This window comes from Harpegnathos saltator, unplaced genomic scaffold (assembly GCF_003227715.2).
Source record: "Harpegnathos saltator strain DR-91 unplaced genomic scaffold, Hsal_v8.6 scaffold142, whole genome shotgun sequence".
Taxonomy (NCBI): Eukaryota; Metazoa; Arthropoda; class Insecta; order Hymenoptera; family Formicidae; genus Harpegnathos; species Harpegnathos saltator.
The window spans coordinates 47,692-63,107 of record NW_020229920.1 but is presented as its reverse complement, the minus strand read 5'-3'; the positions used below and the strand labels follow the sequence as shown (position 1 = coordinate 63,107).

At 39.6% G+C, this 15,416-nt stretch overlaps 2 protein-coding genes across 2 annotated transcripts; one reads left to right on the top strand and one right to left on the bottom strand.

The window, feature by feature from the left end:
- Positions 1–440: 440 nt before the first annotated feature.
- On the bottom strand, positions 441–1,028 carry LOC112590751 (uncharacterized). Its single transcript, XM_025308214.1, has 3 exons — positions 819–1,028; positions 537–724; positions 441–466 (listed from the first exon to the last, which is right to left on the bottom strand). The coding sequence occupies exons 1-3, from the start codon at positions 918–920 to the stop codon at positions 454–456; spliced, it is 303 nt and encodes a 100-aa protein (XP_025163999.1). The 5' UTR covers positions 921–1,028; the 3' UTR covers positions 441–453.
- Positions 1,029–8,763: 7,735 nt separating this feature from the next.
- LOC112590752 (uncharacterized) lies at positions 8,764–9,352 on the top strand. Its single transcript, XM_025308215.1, has 3 exons — positions 8,764–8,974; positions 9,069–9,256; positions 9,327–9,352. The coding sequence occupies exons 1-3, from the start codon at positions 8,873–8,875 to the stop codon at positions 9,337–9,339; spliced, it is 303 nt and encodes a 100-aa protein (XP_025164000.1). The 5' UTR covers positions 8,764–8,872; the 3' UTR covers positions 9,340–9,352.
- Positions 9,353–15,416: the final 6,064 nt, after the last annotated feature.

Genomic DNA, 15,416 nt, shown 5'->3' with positions numbered 1-15,416 from the left:
ATATACACTAATAATTAATCCCCCATTAAGATAAGTCATCAGTAACAGTAATTGACAAATTCCTGCTGCTAAAAACTTAAACGAATAGACAAAATCAACCTCCACCGTGTAACGCAAGCCATGGACTACTCCACCACCTTTCTCGCTATCTCCTCGATAAGATAAACCGTGCATTCCTATACCATGACTAATCCAAGCAGAGATCGTTATTCATATCTCCTCACCGTAAATAACTAACGCCTTTTACTCACCTCTTTCTTACTAATACTTTGCTTTCAAAAACTATCTAATAACCCTAGAGAAAATAGGAAAAATTTTAGAAAAAGGAGAAAGAAGGGAGGGAGTATAACAAGTAGTAACGCAAATTTAATTGAAAATAATTATACTGTATAAAAATCCTTGTACAGGCATTACAATATTAACGCATAACACCTATACGTGTCGATCTTGGCATTATGCTCGCTCCCTGTAACGAACAAAATAATTACCAATTAAAAATGTTTCTTATTTTTCTTATCGGGATAAGTTTTATTTACCCGAACAAATTTTTAAGACCGTAGGCATCAGGGTCAGGGCTCATATCCAAACCACCATATAACCAAAAGTCGGCTGCCTCTCTCCTCCTCCATCTCCTTTTCCAACGCACCTCCGTCATTTCGCGGATAGACAGCAGACCGGGAATCTGAATATTTGTCTTCAAGGTCACATCCCCATTGCAGAAGCACTGTAGTAACATACCTTAGTAGTATAACCAAATATCCTAATGTGCATCCAATTGAGCTTACATCCATGCATGCAACACCCTGACATATACTTACTATTATCGCCGGCACCGGTCGGAAGTACCTTCGCCGAGGAAAACGTTGACGGAAGGGATACATATTTTCTCCTCTTTCTTTCTTACATACACGACTGATCATTCGCAACTGACAGCTGACTTATGAGCACATAAAATGGGAACCGACAAGTAACCAACCTCGAAATAGCTAAACACCCTCCCTCAGATAACTACTACCACCTATATGCACTAACGCCGAGCAAATATCCCCGCATGGAACTAGCACCTAGGATTGGATAACAGACATGAACGTAGCATAAACCTAGAATCACCACTCCCCTATCAAGCATATCCCTATATAAAATAGGATTCAGAATTGGACAAAATTTCAATAAAGTAATACCCAAGTAAAGGTACGCAATAAAAACAACGATATTAACAAATCACACACCTCTAACGCTCCATATTATATAAAAATATCACTGAAAATTAAAATTCCAAAATCAGTGCAAAATAAGGAAATTATTTTTCTTTGGTCTTAAAAACCTCAGGAACAATATTGATATCACCCCTGGAGCATGAAAATGACGAAATTATAAATAAACAAAATAATTTTGCAAACAAATTTTGAATTTTCACTATCGATAAAATTACAGCGGACACTCTTAATATGGTACCCCCGAACTCGAAAATTAGGTAGCTGCAATATTTTAATTTGTTAATTTAAACAATCAGACAAATAACAATCAAATCACCGCGGATCCACCTTACCATAAAGATATCGGAGTGTAGTCATAAATAAAGAGAAATAACGTTTTAGTTATTATTTAAAATTTGAGGTTATTGTTTATAACAAATATGACAAATAACAGATGCTCATTATAATAAGCCCACAAAATTCCTTTAATATTATAAAACAACTTTTCCAGAACACAAAATCCTCTAACATTTCATCAACAGTTCGAAATTACACATACACTAATTAACAAATGAATAACAGCTTAACCAATAGAGCGCGAAAAATCACGCTACCCGCATAATATTCTGTTTCACACAACGGATAGAAAACACATAAAAGAAGTACATCAACAGCTAATAATAATTAATTGCAAAAAATATAATAAATTTATTACAAGCCAGAAACCCAACATAATGCATATCACTGTATTCGTCTTTGAAGTAACAACACCTCGAGATACCAATGATCCCTCTTGCTAACAAAATCACCAAACATTTTTTCGTTCCCCTAAAATTTACATTATTAACTATGGATTATCTCGACGCCATGTGACGCGCAACGGCAATAAAACTAATAGTATTACACTTACTTTCCCGAAAAAACGAATAGAACACCGAGAAAAGGAGCAAAATGTACTGATTGTGTGCAAAAGTTCGTGCGGAGCTTCAATAGATAAGCGTCATAAAATGTTATTTAACCTACCATTCCAAGAACACTTAATCGATATTTATAAGAATGCGCAGCGTAAAAATATATGTAAGAGAATACGTGAAGGACAAAGATAACAACGGAAGTATTCATGATAACTCATGCATGAAATCATCTCCGAGCGACTCTCTCTCTCTCTTTCTACTATCCTCCCATAAGCGGATATCCCTACCAGAGCCTTTTCCCCTCCACACCTATATCCCCGACCTGACGAGTTGAGAATAGAGAAGTCAGAGAGTCAGTCAGTCCCCGATAGCCGAACCAGTCGGTCGCTCCTGGAGGTCCCAAGCTGACAGACAGTCTCGCGCCATTTAAAGGTCCTTCACTTATTCTCACTAACCGCCCCTTCGGGCGCCACATTGTTAAAAGTAAGTTATTCTATACGCATCATAGATTTAAAATATTTTCTCGTTCCCTTGTACAAGGGGCTGACACAACAGACAATTACAAAGGTCATTGGTTAGTTTGGCTGACCTCTGAAAGGTGGAACCTTTTAAAGCATAAATAATTTATTGAATATATATATATATCACGCTTTTATATACTCTGCCTAATTGCACACGCCATGTAACGCAGTAGGGACCCATTTTCATTAATTTGCTCTAAAATATCCTTGTTAACCAGGCAGCTCCCAGCGTTGTCGAGCTCCCGGTTTCCTCGCAACTTATCTATCAGAAACTCCCTTCAGGATAACATTCCCTTTGCATTCCATACAAATCGGATCTGGTAGCACCATGCATTGTCGAGCCATAATCAGGCAGCTCCATGCGTCGTTGAGCTCCTATGTCAGGCCGCTTTGCCCGCATGTTGATGCTCTAGAACGAATTTAAATTTTAAGAATCCTTCTGGCAGCTCTAATAATTGAGCTCCATTCTCTCCACAGACTTTCCTGGTAGCTCCAAAGGGGTAGAGCTCCAACAACCTGATACTGTTCCAACGCGGATAACTGCACCTGTATCCAATCCTCCAACAGTGAGTAAATTAATGCACCTGGATCACCCTCTATAGTAATATATTCGAAATAAGATAACAAACCCTCCAATAGATGCCAAAGCGTAGTGGAGTCGCCGTACGTAGGCGAAACTTAGTTAAAATAGCTCGTACTAGAGCGTGGATAGAGGAACAAAACAAACAACTAAAATCAGATCACGCGACAGAACCAGCAAGCTCAACGAAGGAAATAGAAAACGAACAATTAAAAGAATCATTCAAACATGTATACGATAGGTCTATCTCGGATGTGACGACCTTATGTAACCAAAGTACAACGGGCGATATTTCGTTCTCAGAATTAGGGCAGGTTTCATTTACGGACACAACCAGCCAAGCTAGCCTCACTTTGTCAACATACTACTCATACGCGCACACCCAAAACACCACAAATATTAGACCTCGTTCCTTTGGAGAACAATCAGATATAGAAGCTATTACCCTTTCTGACCAAGAAAACGAAGCGGACAAGGCTTATTACATTGCTAATGTATCACCCTTTTTGAGCAATAGATCTAACCATTAGAATTGGAAGCTATTATTCAACCGACATATATCTTTCACACGTATATACCTATCTCTATTCAGGAATATTATGTATGACCGTTGCTTTTATATAATCTACAAATACATATATATATATATATCCAGCACATTTAGCCTACCACATTATTGAATGAATAACCATCTTGTTCCAAACTCCAAACAAGCAGATAATATTGGAATACCTCTCTCTTTCGATATTGTCCTCGGCGCCCCTGGCTATTGCCGGTGAATGCAGGTAGGCCTAAAATAAAACAGAGGACAACCGTTATCGTCGCTCTTAGGAAAGACGAGACGTTACACCACCCTCTTGGAAAAAAACGAACACCTCGACTCAGCAAGGCAGTCGGACATCTCTCGCATCGTTCTTCTCATCCTCCCCTCTTCGAGAAAAACGAATAGCTCGATTCGGCAAAGTTGCCTGGTATCTCTCGCAACGTTCGGTTTTTCCCGAATCTTGGAAAAAATCCGAAAACCTCGATTCGGCAAAATTGACGTGCATCTCTCGCATCGTTCGTTTTCTCCCGACTCTTGGAAAAATTTCGAAACCTCGATTCGGCAAAACTGACATGTATCTTTCTCATCGTTCGTTTCTTCTGCCGCCTCTTGGAAAAGATTCGAAAACCCCGATTCGCTAAGGTTGACGGGCATCTCTCGCAACGTTTTTTCTCTCCCCTCTTGGAAAAAAACTAACACCTCGACTCAGCAAAGCAGACGGGCATCTTTCGCATTGTTCATTTTCCTTGCTACATGCGCGAAATGTATCAGAAATCGTCAATATCGCGATCCAGGTCACAACAGTATGACGTCGTGCAGCGTTCCGTTAAATACCCCGACTGGCGCCGTGGTGGGGGAACATTGTCCCTGATTGGAGGAACTTCCCCCCACCACTTTGATTTTCGACCAATGAACAAGCGAAGCTTCCCCCTGTACTGTGCAAGTTGTACAATTTTCCAGTACGTACCTAGCCGTGCCGGGCGCGCGCCAGTACTATTGTACGTACCGTAGTACAGAGCAGTCAGAGATACAATACGACCAGGGGCTACTGCTCTGTACTCCGGTATTTTCCGCAACATATATAGAACAGGTGGTTTTTTGCGCGATCTCGCGCTTTGTTCGGTCTAACTCGATCGAGCGAAGCGCGAGTGAATGCGAGCGATGCGAAAAGTGTATGTCGGAACCTAACCTATAATACGGAGCAGTTATGAAGTCACGCTCGGCTCCATTTGTTTCGTCCTCTCCCCAGTGAATTCCTCTGTAAAAAAATGTACAGCAACATTCGGCAAGGCTGACAGACATATCTCGCATCGTTCGTTTTCACCACCACATCGAAATCTGTGAAGAAAACAATTCAGCACTCGATTCGACAAGGCTGACGTGCACCTATCGCATCGTTCGCTTTCGCCTCCCAGCAGCGAACTTTTTTGAAACAAAATGTACAGCGACATTCGGCCAGGCTGACAGGCATCCTCCGCAATGTTCGTTTTCACCCCCCTCATCGAAATCTTTTTGAAGAAAAACATGCAGAGCCCGATTCGGCAAGACTGCCGCACGTCTCTTGCATCGTTCGTTTCAACCCCCTCTTCGAAAAAAAGATCAAACACCTCGATTCGGCAAGATTGACCTCGCATCGTTCGTTTTCACCCCCTCTAGGAAAAAAAACGAAAACCTCGTTTCGGCAAGGTAGCCGAACGTCTCTCGCATCGTGCGCTTCATCCCCCCTCTTCGAAAGAAACGAATAGCTGGATTCGGCAAAGCAGTCAGGCATCTCTAGCATCGTCCGTTTCATCCCTCCTCTAGGAAAAAAACGAAAACCAGTCCCGGCAAGGCAAACGGGCGTCTTTCGCACAGTTCGCTTTCTCCCCCCTCAGCGAATGTCACTCAAAGAAGATGTTTAGCGACTTTCGGCAAAGCTGCCGGGCATGTCCCGCATCGTTCGCTTTCTCCCCCCTCTAGGAAAAAGAAACGAACATCTGTAACGTCTCGTCTTTCCTAAGAGCGACGATAACGGTTGTCCTCTGTTTTATTTTAGGCCTACCTGCATTCACCGGCAATAGCCAGGGGCGCCGAGGACAATATCGAAAGAGAGAGGTATTCCAATATTATCTGCTTGTTTGGAGTTTGGAACAAGATGGTTATTCATTCAATAATGTGGTAGGCTAAATGTGCTGGATATATATATATATATGTATTTGTAGATTATATAAAAGCAACGGTCATACATAATATTCCTGAATAGAGATAGGTATATACGTGTGAAAGATATATGTCGGTTGAATAATAGCTTCCAATTCTAATGGTTAGATCTATTGCTCAAAAAGGGTGATACATTAGCAATGTAATAAGCCTTGTCCGCTTCGTTTTCTTGGTCAGAAAGGGTAATAGCTTCTATATCTGATTGTTCTCCAAAGGAACGAGGTCTAATATTTGTGGTGTTTTGGGTGTGCGCGTATGAGTAGTATGTTGACAAAGTGAGGCTAGCTTGGCTGGTTGTGTCCGTAAATGAAACCTGCCCTAATTCTGAGAACGAAATATCGCCCGTTGTACTTTGGTTACATAAGGTCGTCACATCCGAGATAGACCTATCGTATACATGTTTGAATGATTCTTTTAATTGTTCGTTTTCTATTTCCTTCGTTGAGCTTGCTGGTTCTGTCGCGTGATCTGATTTTAGTTGTTTGTTTTGTTCCTCTATCCACGCTCTAGTACGAGCTATTTTAACTAAGTTTCGCCTACGTACGGCGACTCCACTACGCTTTGGCATCTATTGGAGGGTTTGTTATCTTATTTCGAATATATTACTATAGAGGGTGATCCAGGTGCATTAATTTACTCACTGTTGGAGGATTGGATACAGGTGCAGTTATCCGCGTTGGAACAGTATCAGGTTGTTGGAGCTCTACCCCTTTGGAGCTACCAGGAAAGTCTGTGGAGAGAATGGAGCTCAATTATTAGAGCTGCCAGAAGGATTCTTAAAATTTAAATTCGTTCTAGAGCATCAACATGCGGGCAAAGCGGCCTGACATAGGAGCTCAACGACGCATGGAGCTGCCTGATTATGGCTCGACAATGCATGGTGCTACCAGATCCGATTTGTATGGAATGCAAAGGGAATGTTATCCTGAAGGGAGTTTCTGATAGATAAGTTGCGAGGAAACCGGGAGCTCGACAACGCTGGGAGCTGCCTGGTTAACAAGGATATTTTAGAGCAAATTAATGAAAATGGGTCCCTACTGCGTTACATGGCGTGTGCAATTAGGCAGAGTATATAAAAGCGTGATATATATATATATTCAATAAATTATTTATGCTTTAAAAGGTTCCACCTTTCAGAGGTCAGCCAAACTAACCAATGACCTTTGTAATTGTCTGTTGTGTCAGCCCCTTGTACAAGGGAACGAGAAAATATTTTAAATCTATGATGCGTATAGAATAACTTACTTTTAACAATGTGGCGCCCGAAGGGGCGGTTAGTGAGAATAAGTGAAGGACCTTTAAATGGCGCGAGACTGTCTGTCAGCTTGGGACCTCCAGGAGCGACCGACTGGTTCGGCTATCGGGGACTGACTGACTCTCTGACTTCTCTATTCTCAACTCGTCAGGTCGGGGATATAGGTGTGGAGGGGAAAAGGCTCTGGTAGGGATATCCGCTTATGGGAGGATAGTAGAAAGAGAGAGAGAGAGTCGCTCGGAGATGATTTCATGCATGAGTTATCATGAATACTTCCGTTGTTATCTTTGTCCTTCACGTATTCTCTTACATATATTTTTACGCTGCGCATTCTTATAAATATCGATTAAGTGTTCTTGGAATGGTAGGTTAAATAACATTTTATGACGCTTATCTATTGAAGCTCCGCACGAACTTTTGCACACAATCAGTACATTTTGCTCCTTTTCTCGGTGTTCTATTCGTTTTTTCGGGAAAGTAAGTGTAATACTATTAGTTTTATTGCCGTTGCGCGTCACATGGCGTCGAGATAATCCATAGTTAATAATGTAAATTTTAGGGGAACGAAAAAATGTTTGGTGATTTTGTTAGCAAGAGGGATCATTGGTATCTCGAGGTGTTGTTACTTCAAAGACGAATACAGTGATATGCATTATGTTGGGTTTCTGGCTTGTAATAAATTTATTATATTTTTTGCAATTAATTATTATTAGCTGTTGATGTACTTCTTTTATGTGTTTTCTATCCGTTGTGTGAAACAGAATATTATGCGGGTAGCGTGATTTTTCGCGCTCTATTGGTTAAGCTGTTATTCATTTGTTAATTAGTGTATGTGTAATTTCGAACTGTTGATGAAATGTTAGAGGATTTTGTGTTCTGGAAAAGTTGTTTTATAATATTAAAGGAATTTTGTGGGCTTATTATAATGAGCATCTGTTATTTGTCATATTTGTTATAAACAATAACCTCAAATTTTAAATAATAACTAAAACGTTATTTCTCTTTATTTATGACTACACTCCGATATCTTTATGGTAAGGTGGATCCGCGGTGATTTGATTGTTATTTGTCTGATTGTTTAAATTAACAAATTAAAATATTGCAGCTACCTAATTTTCGAGTTCGGGGGTACCATATTAAGAGTGTCCGCTGTAATTTTATCGATAGTGAAAATTCAAAATTTGTTTGCAAAATTATTTTGTTTATTTATAATTTCGTCATTTTCATGCTCCAGGGGTGATATCAATATTGTTCCTGAGGTTTTTAAGACCAAAGAAAAATAATTTCCTTATTTTGCACTGATTTTGGAATTTTAATTTTCAGTGATATTTTTATATAATATGGAGCGTTAGAGGTGTGTGATTTGTTAATATCGTTGTTTTTATTGCGTACCTTTACTTGGGTATTACTTTATTGAAATTTTGTCCAATTCTGAATCCTATTTTATATAGGGATATGCTTGATAGGGGAGTGGTGATTCTAGGTTTATGCTACGTTCATGTCTGTTATCCAATCCTAGGTGCTAGTTCCATGCGGGGATATTTGCTCGGCGTTAGTGCATATAGGTGGTAGTAGTTATCTGAGGGAGGGTGTTTAGCTATTTCGAGGTTGGTTACTTGTCGGTTCCCATTTTATGTGCTCATAAGTCAGCTGTCAGTTGCGAATGATCAGTCGTGTATGTAAGAAAGAAAGAGGAGAAAATATGTATCCCTTCCGTCAACGTTTTCCTCGGCGAAGGTACTTCCGACCGGTGCCGGCGATAATAGTAAGTATATGTCAGGGTGTTGCATGCATGGATGTAAGCTCAATTGGATGCACATTAGGATATTTGGTTATACTACTAAGGTATGTTACTACAGTGCTTCTGCAATGGGGATGTGACCTTGAAGACAAATATTCAGATTCCCGGTCTGCTGTCTATCCGCGAAATGACGGAGGTGCGTTGGAAAAGGAGATGGAGGAGGAGAGAGGCAGCCGACTTTTGGTTATATGGTGGTTTGGATATGAGCCCTGACCCTGATGCCTACGGTCTTAAAAATTTGTTCGGGTAAATAAAACTTATCCCGATAAGAAAAATAAGAAACATTTTTAATTGGTAATTATTTTGTTCGTTACAGGGAGCGAGCATAATGCCAAGATCGACACGTATAGGTGTTATGCGTTAATATTGTAATGCCTGTACAAGGATTTTTATACAGTATAATTATTTTCAATTAAATTTGCGTTACTACTTGTTATACTCCCTCCCTTCTTTCTCCTTTTTCTAAAATTTTTCCTATTTTCTCTAGGGTTATTAGATAGTTTTTGAAAGCAAAGTATTAGTAAGAAAGAGGTGAGTAAAAGGCGTTAGTTATTTACGGTGAGGAGATATGAATAACGATCTCTGCTTGGATTAGTCATGGTATAGGAATGCACGGTTTATCTTATCGAGGAGATAGCGAGAAAGGTGGTGGAGTAGTCCATGGCTTGCGTTACACGGTGGAGGTTGATTTTGTCTATTCGTTTAAGTTTTTAGCAGCAGGAATTTGTCAATTACTGTTACTGATGACTTATCTTAATGGGGGATTAATTATTAGTGTATATATATCTATTGTGTGGGTGATCATGTGAAAAAGCGATTGAAGTATTAGTAATAACATCAAGAACAAGGTAACTATGGTGGTTATGTCGGTCTGGAGGTTATTGCTCGGGGATTCTTTGTGCGCAAACAATAATCTTTTAAATTAATATTTTTCAGCAACAACTTTGATCGAGTCGGTAAGGAGGAGCGCGAGTGGGTACGCTCGGTGGCCGCGAGACGACGGTGGCGCGACATGCTTTAAGGCTACCGCGGTGTACTGCTTTAGGGACTATGAATGAGTTTGTTACGCTTTTTTGTTGCACAGGTGGGTTTAAACCTTTAAAATTTTAGTGTATCGCGGTTATTAATCATTATTTTATCCTTATTTGCTTTTCGTCGACAGGTTTAAGCATAGGTCTGCCAAGCTAGTAATATACTAGGATTTGACGTTAATAAATTGTATTATAACAATGGCTTATTAGGTAAGATGGTAAGTGGTTAAATTAAGTCTCTGTCTGTACTTAATAGCTATGGTACAATTAGGTATATATATATATATATATCATTAGTCTATCCATTAAATATATTGAAAATGAAGCTGTAAATTATATATGACTTATTACTGTCTTCCAGGCCTTCCTGCAATTGTTTGGCAGTTTAGAAGGTCGCCATCAAATATTTTTAAAGAAATGAATTATTAGGTCAGATGTATATATATGTATATATCATAGATGAAGTGTATTATTTCATATAATAGGATACAATATACTGGTTATATATATATATATATATATATATATATATAAGAAAAGGTATAACGAAATCGAGATATTATATAAAAATATCGGTTATATAGGGTGTTAAATAAGTGAGTGTGGTGCAATTTCAAAAGTGTAGTTATGTACGTATACTATATGCGCATAAGTGCGTCATTGGAGAGAGTAGGGTATTAAAATATTATTGTTACAGGTTCCGACGAATATAGAAGGCGCTTGAGATGTAGGATACAGATAGCTCGTGACCTGTTGGTTAGCCAAAAACAGTGACAAAGAAAGGTGCGTGCCTGACGACCTTGTTTCTTTTCTTGATTCAGTTATCCATTAAGTGAATATCTTTACGGCAATTAGATTTTGGAAGAAAAATTTCCTTCTTTATGCCTCGGAATAGCGGGATGTTACATCTCCCCCCTATTTTGGAACAAACTTCCCGAAGTATTACTAGGGATTTGTTTCAACATATCCATTTCAATGCTTAATTCTTGGTAGGTTTTTGGTGGATGTGTGTGTGTTTTTACATACGATAGTGTGTTTGTTTCAGGTGCTGTTGGCGTCGGTGCGATACTCGAAGTTGGTTGGGTGGTGATCGGTTGCTTTTCTTGTTCATTTCGGATGTCCGGTTTGTTGTCTTGGCTGCGTCTGGGTGGTCCATGCGCCAGGTGGATTAGAAGATGCGTTAATGAACTCCATATTGCTCCAAGAAGGTGCAGGCTGCATCCGTACACAGTGTGTAGGGCGTATCCATGAATGGCAGTATCGATGATGATTTTAATGATACGGATAATGATGAAAATGCCAAGAACACCAGCAGTTGCAGACCCGAAGGTGATAAATCCGCCCCAGAGTCGTTTGGCAGTGCTCTCAGCAATTTTGTTGAGAGCATCCTCGTTAAGTAGATTATAAACATTGCCGGTGTTAGCTCCAGTTGAATAGCCTGTGATACCCCGGGCTACTGAGTTAAGTAGGGCGGGTTTTTCGGCTGGAAACATGATGTGGTCTCGTAGCTTATCGATGTCTTGTTTTGAATATATTCCGCTGATTGCCAAGGGTCCAGGAGTCAGATATGTCCAGGTGACTTTGGTCATAGGTTGAAGTTGTTGAGGGGGTAATTGTCGAATTTGAGGTTCGGGCGTAAACTGAACCCAAGTATCTTCTATTCGATAGAGAGTGGGTAGTTCGTTACTGCATTCCTTCTGGGTACCAATTTTAGTAAGTATCCTGGATTTTGGTGTAAGGAATAAGGAAGTGTTTCTTATCGTTACAGGTAGCTCGAGGTAGCATTCCTTGGTTTTCCTGACCATTGTATCAACAGGAATGCATTTAATGATGTGGACAACTTCCCCAGCAGTGACGGCCATATAACCTGGTCCCTTCATGAGGCGATAAGCAAATTCATCCCACAATGTGGCGAGAGACAAAGTATTCTTAATGACTTCTTTTTCTAATTCACAGCGCTGTTGGATAACGTTGTGATAGAGTGATGTCATTTGATTGCGTATATGTTTTTCAACATACACAAATTTAGAATTTACATATGTAAAAATATCCAAATTGTCTACTGGGATTTCTGAACGAGGTTTTAAAGTATCTCCTCGTCTTGTTTCTACGATGAATAACTTTGGGTGTTCTGTCCGCAGTATTTGGTATCCACAAAGTCGCTGTTCTGTGGTGGTCATCAGGGCGAAAGTGATATCTTGAGTCGTCAATGAGTAAACTATTGGTGAATAAGTTTTTAGAGTTTCGTCTCGGGTTTTTACAGCGGTACCCTCGTAGAGTACGTCGTATTGATGGAAGTCACACGACGACGTTGGCATAGGTTTCCAAAATGTGTATCCGAAGTCAGGATCTATACAGTATCCTTCACTTAATTCACATGTTGTCCCTGTTTTTAGAAAGATTTTCCCAGCGTCCAGACGTACGGGTACGTGTGACGACCTCAATGAGATTTTGGCTACTGCTTGCACGACGACGTTGTCCCAGGTGCCGTAGGGATCGGCGTACTGCACTCCTTTGCATTTCCCATCTACGCCAATAGTGCCTGCTAGTACAACAGATTGAGAGACGGTACGGTTTTGTTTTAAATTCCTGATGATGGCATTATTTCCAAGGTCCAGGGTACCCTCCCGATGCATGCGTTGGCATCGGTCACTTAGAGTTTCTTCCATAAATTCGGTCTGCCCATTATGCACTATTGAAACATGAGAGTGCATGCCGCAATAGTATATTGTTCTTAGTATTTCCACCTTGCATTGGATCACCTCAGCATAATTGTATTCCGATAGTTGCAGCAGTTGGATATACACGTCGGAGTTATTGATGGTTTTGATATTGAGATTACAATCGCCGGCGCCAAGCAGTGATACAGAGGATACATTTAGATGTCTTCCGCCGCAATCAAATCCAATAAGGGCGTTGGCGGATGCTATCATCATGAGAAGTAAGGAGAGCATCTTTACAAGCGTGTTATATCTGTAAGCAAAGGGTTATGGGAAGATATTGAAGAGGCTTCGCATTACAGGTATATACGTGTATATTCTCGCATATGTAGGTATATTTTATGTATGTGTTAGTATATGGGCCTTATGTTTGAGTAACCTTAATTGTTAATGTTAGTTGGTATATAGTATTAAGGTCTCTACTTAATTATCGTTACACATTATTATTATTATCATTATTGTTATTGTTATTATTACCCCGTTATCATTAAGGAGAACTATATATTATCGTAGGTATAGTGTCATCGGCGGATAGCAGGTATACAATAGCTCCGCGGTTATGGTCATAGCATAGATAGTCTATATTGTCGGTATCGTAGTTAAGGTTCCTCATATGGCTAATTAATTCTAAATACATTGTGAAGCAGTCAGTACAGTTCATCATAGGCCTGGTTTGTGATAATTCCTTCCCGCAGTTTATACAAAGATGGGAATTTGGTTTGCCTTCAATTAGTCCATGGAATACAGAAAATCGTAATTCAGAAGGGCGCTTGAGAGTTTCATAGCATTCGCTACAGTGTATGCGAGCACCGTAATAGTCAACATACGATATAGTAATCATGCAGGTGTTACTGAAAACACGCGGATATAATTTTATCAAGGGATGCGCCCTGAATTCAAAAGGTTTAGACAAGCACATGATCTTAGTAAAGAAATCGCTTATAATAACGTATGGTGGTAGACTAAATATACTTATATTACTTCATAGTTACGCATGATTTCATAGCAGTGTATCTTAATATAATATTCCTCGCAAGTTAGTTCCTCGTCGGTAAAGTAAGCTGAGTAATACTAACTGTTTTAACCTTATATTTATACGATAGTGTAATATAATGCGCAGTCAACTAGGGTACTGAATTAAGAGTTGATTTTACAATTGTGCCTGCAGAGCCCAACATCCCTAACATGTTCTTTCCACTTCTATTCTAATTCAGCGATAAATTCAGCTGGTGAGATCGCTTGGTTTTCATGGATTATTAAATAGAAGAATTCCTGTGTATTGTGATTATAACACATGTATGCTATGTCATTAAAGTTAGGTATATTGGCTCTTATTTCAGTAAGTATTGTTAGATAAGTAGAAAAACATAGTGTGCACGCTGTTGCGGCTTCATAAGTGGTAATGGTTTTTTCACAAGTTTTGCATGAGTGAGGTACTGATTCTCCTATTGTTATGGCGTGAAAAGACACGTATTGTACACTTGAAGGCCGTTTTAGTTTGCAAAAGCAATCAATGCAGTATATTAGTGTCCGTTCAGAATTTGCGTAGGCTAAGGTCATAGTGCATTTGCACTGATGAATACTGTTAAATTCTCCTATCAAAGGGTGTGGCTTAATTTTTGAAACACGCGTTCTGCACATTTTTCTTTTTCAAATTTTTATGCTTGATTAAATTGGATGTACTATTTGCTCGATCTCATGTACTTCTAATTCTATGTTGTCTCTGATCAATTGGTCATATGTGTCGTTGCAGAGGCCGCATTCCTCCATTGGTCGGTCAATACATACTATTGCAGCGCAATGATCGCATTCAGGCCAGCTAAAGCGATCAAAGTTCACCAAAAGATGTGTAGTAGCGTGTATATAAAGAAGGCGGCTGTTTGGAGAATTTCGATTAATGAATTGGTAACAATCTTCACACAGAAATAAATCGTTAAATATATTTATATATCCTGTGACCCTCCAGCACTGCGCGTCTGGGATGGCAATCTCGAGCAAGGGTGACGAAGGTCGTGGCCCTGCTGCTGCCACTGGGTCGTTGCGGTGTATATACATCCTGAAAAAGGAGCACATATTATTATCATCATCCGGGTGCTATATGAGAGAGTTTTAACTTGTCAATATGCACTACTTTGGTGGATTTTTTGCATATGATCTTCACATTGTTATTGGGTAAGATTTCAAGAATTTCATAAGGTCCTATATATTGGTCAGAGAATTTTCCTTTCCTGGGTTCTTTCAAGAGGAACACAAAATCTCCTTCTCTGAAACGTTTCGGATTGATTCTTTTATCGTAATAATATTTATTCCGTTCCTTTGATTTAATAAGACTCTGTCTGGCTTCTTGTTGAGTCTCACTTAATTTGTTAAATAAGTTTATTAAATATGTTTGGTATGTTAATTCTAAATCTTCTTCTATAGGTACTTGTGAGGAGGGCAGTCGGGGTATTCGTCCGTGCACTAACTGGAAAGGTGAGTATTTGGTACTTTCGTGCACACTTGTGTTATATGAGAATGTTGCCAAATTTATATATTCGTCCCAATCTCCCTCTTTTGTGACTTGTGTTTTTAAGTATTCCAGTAGGACATGATGTGACCGTTCGATCGACCCCTGCGATTGAGGATGATAAGCGGTAGTCTTGTATTGTTTAATGT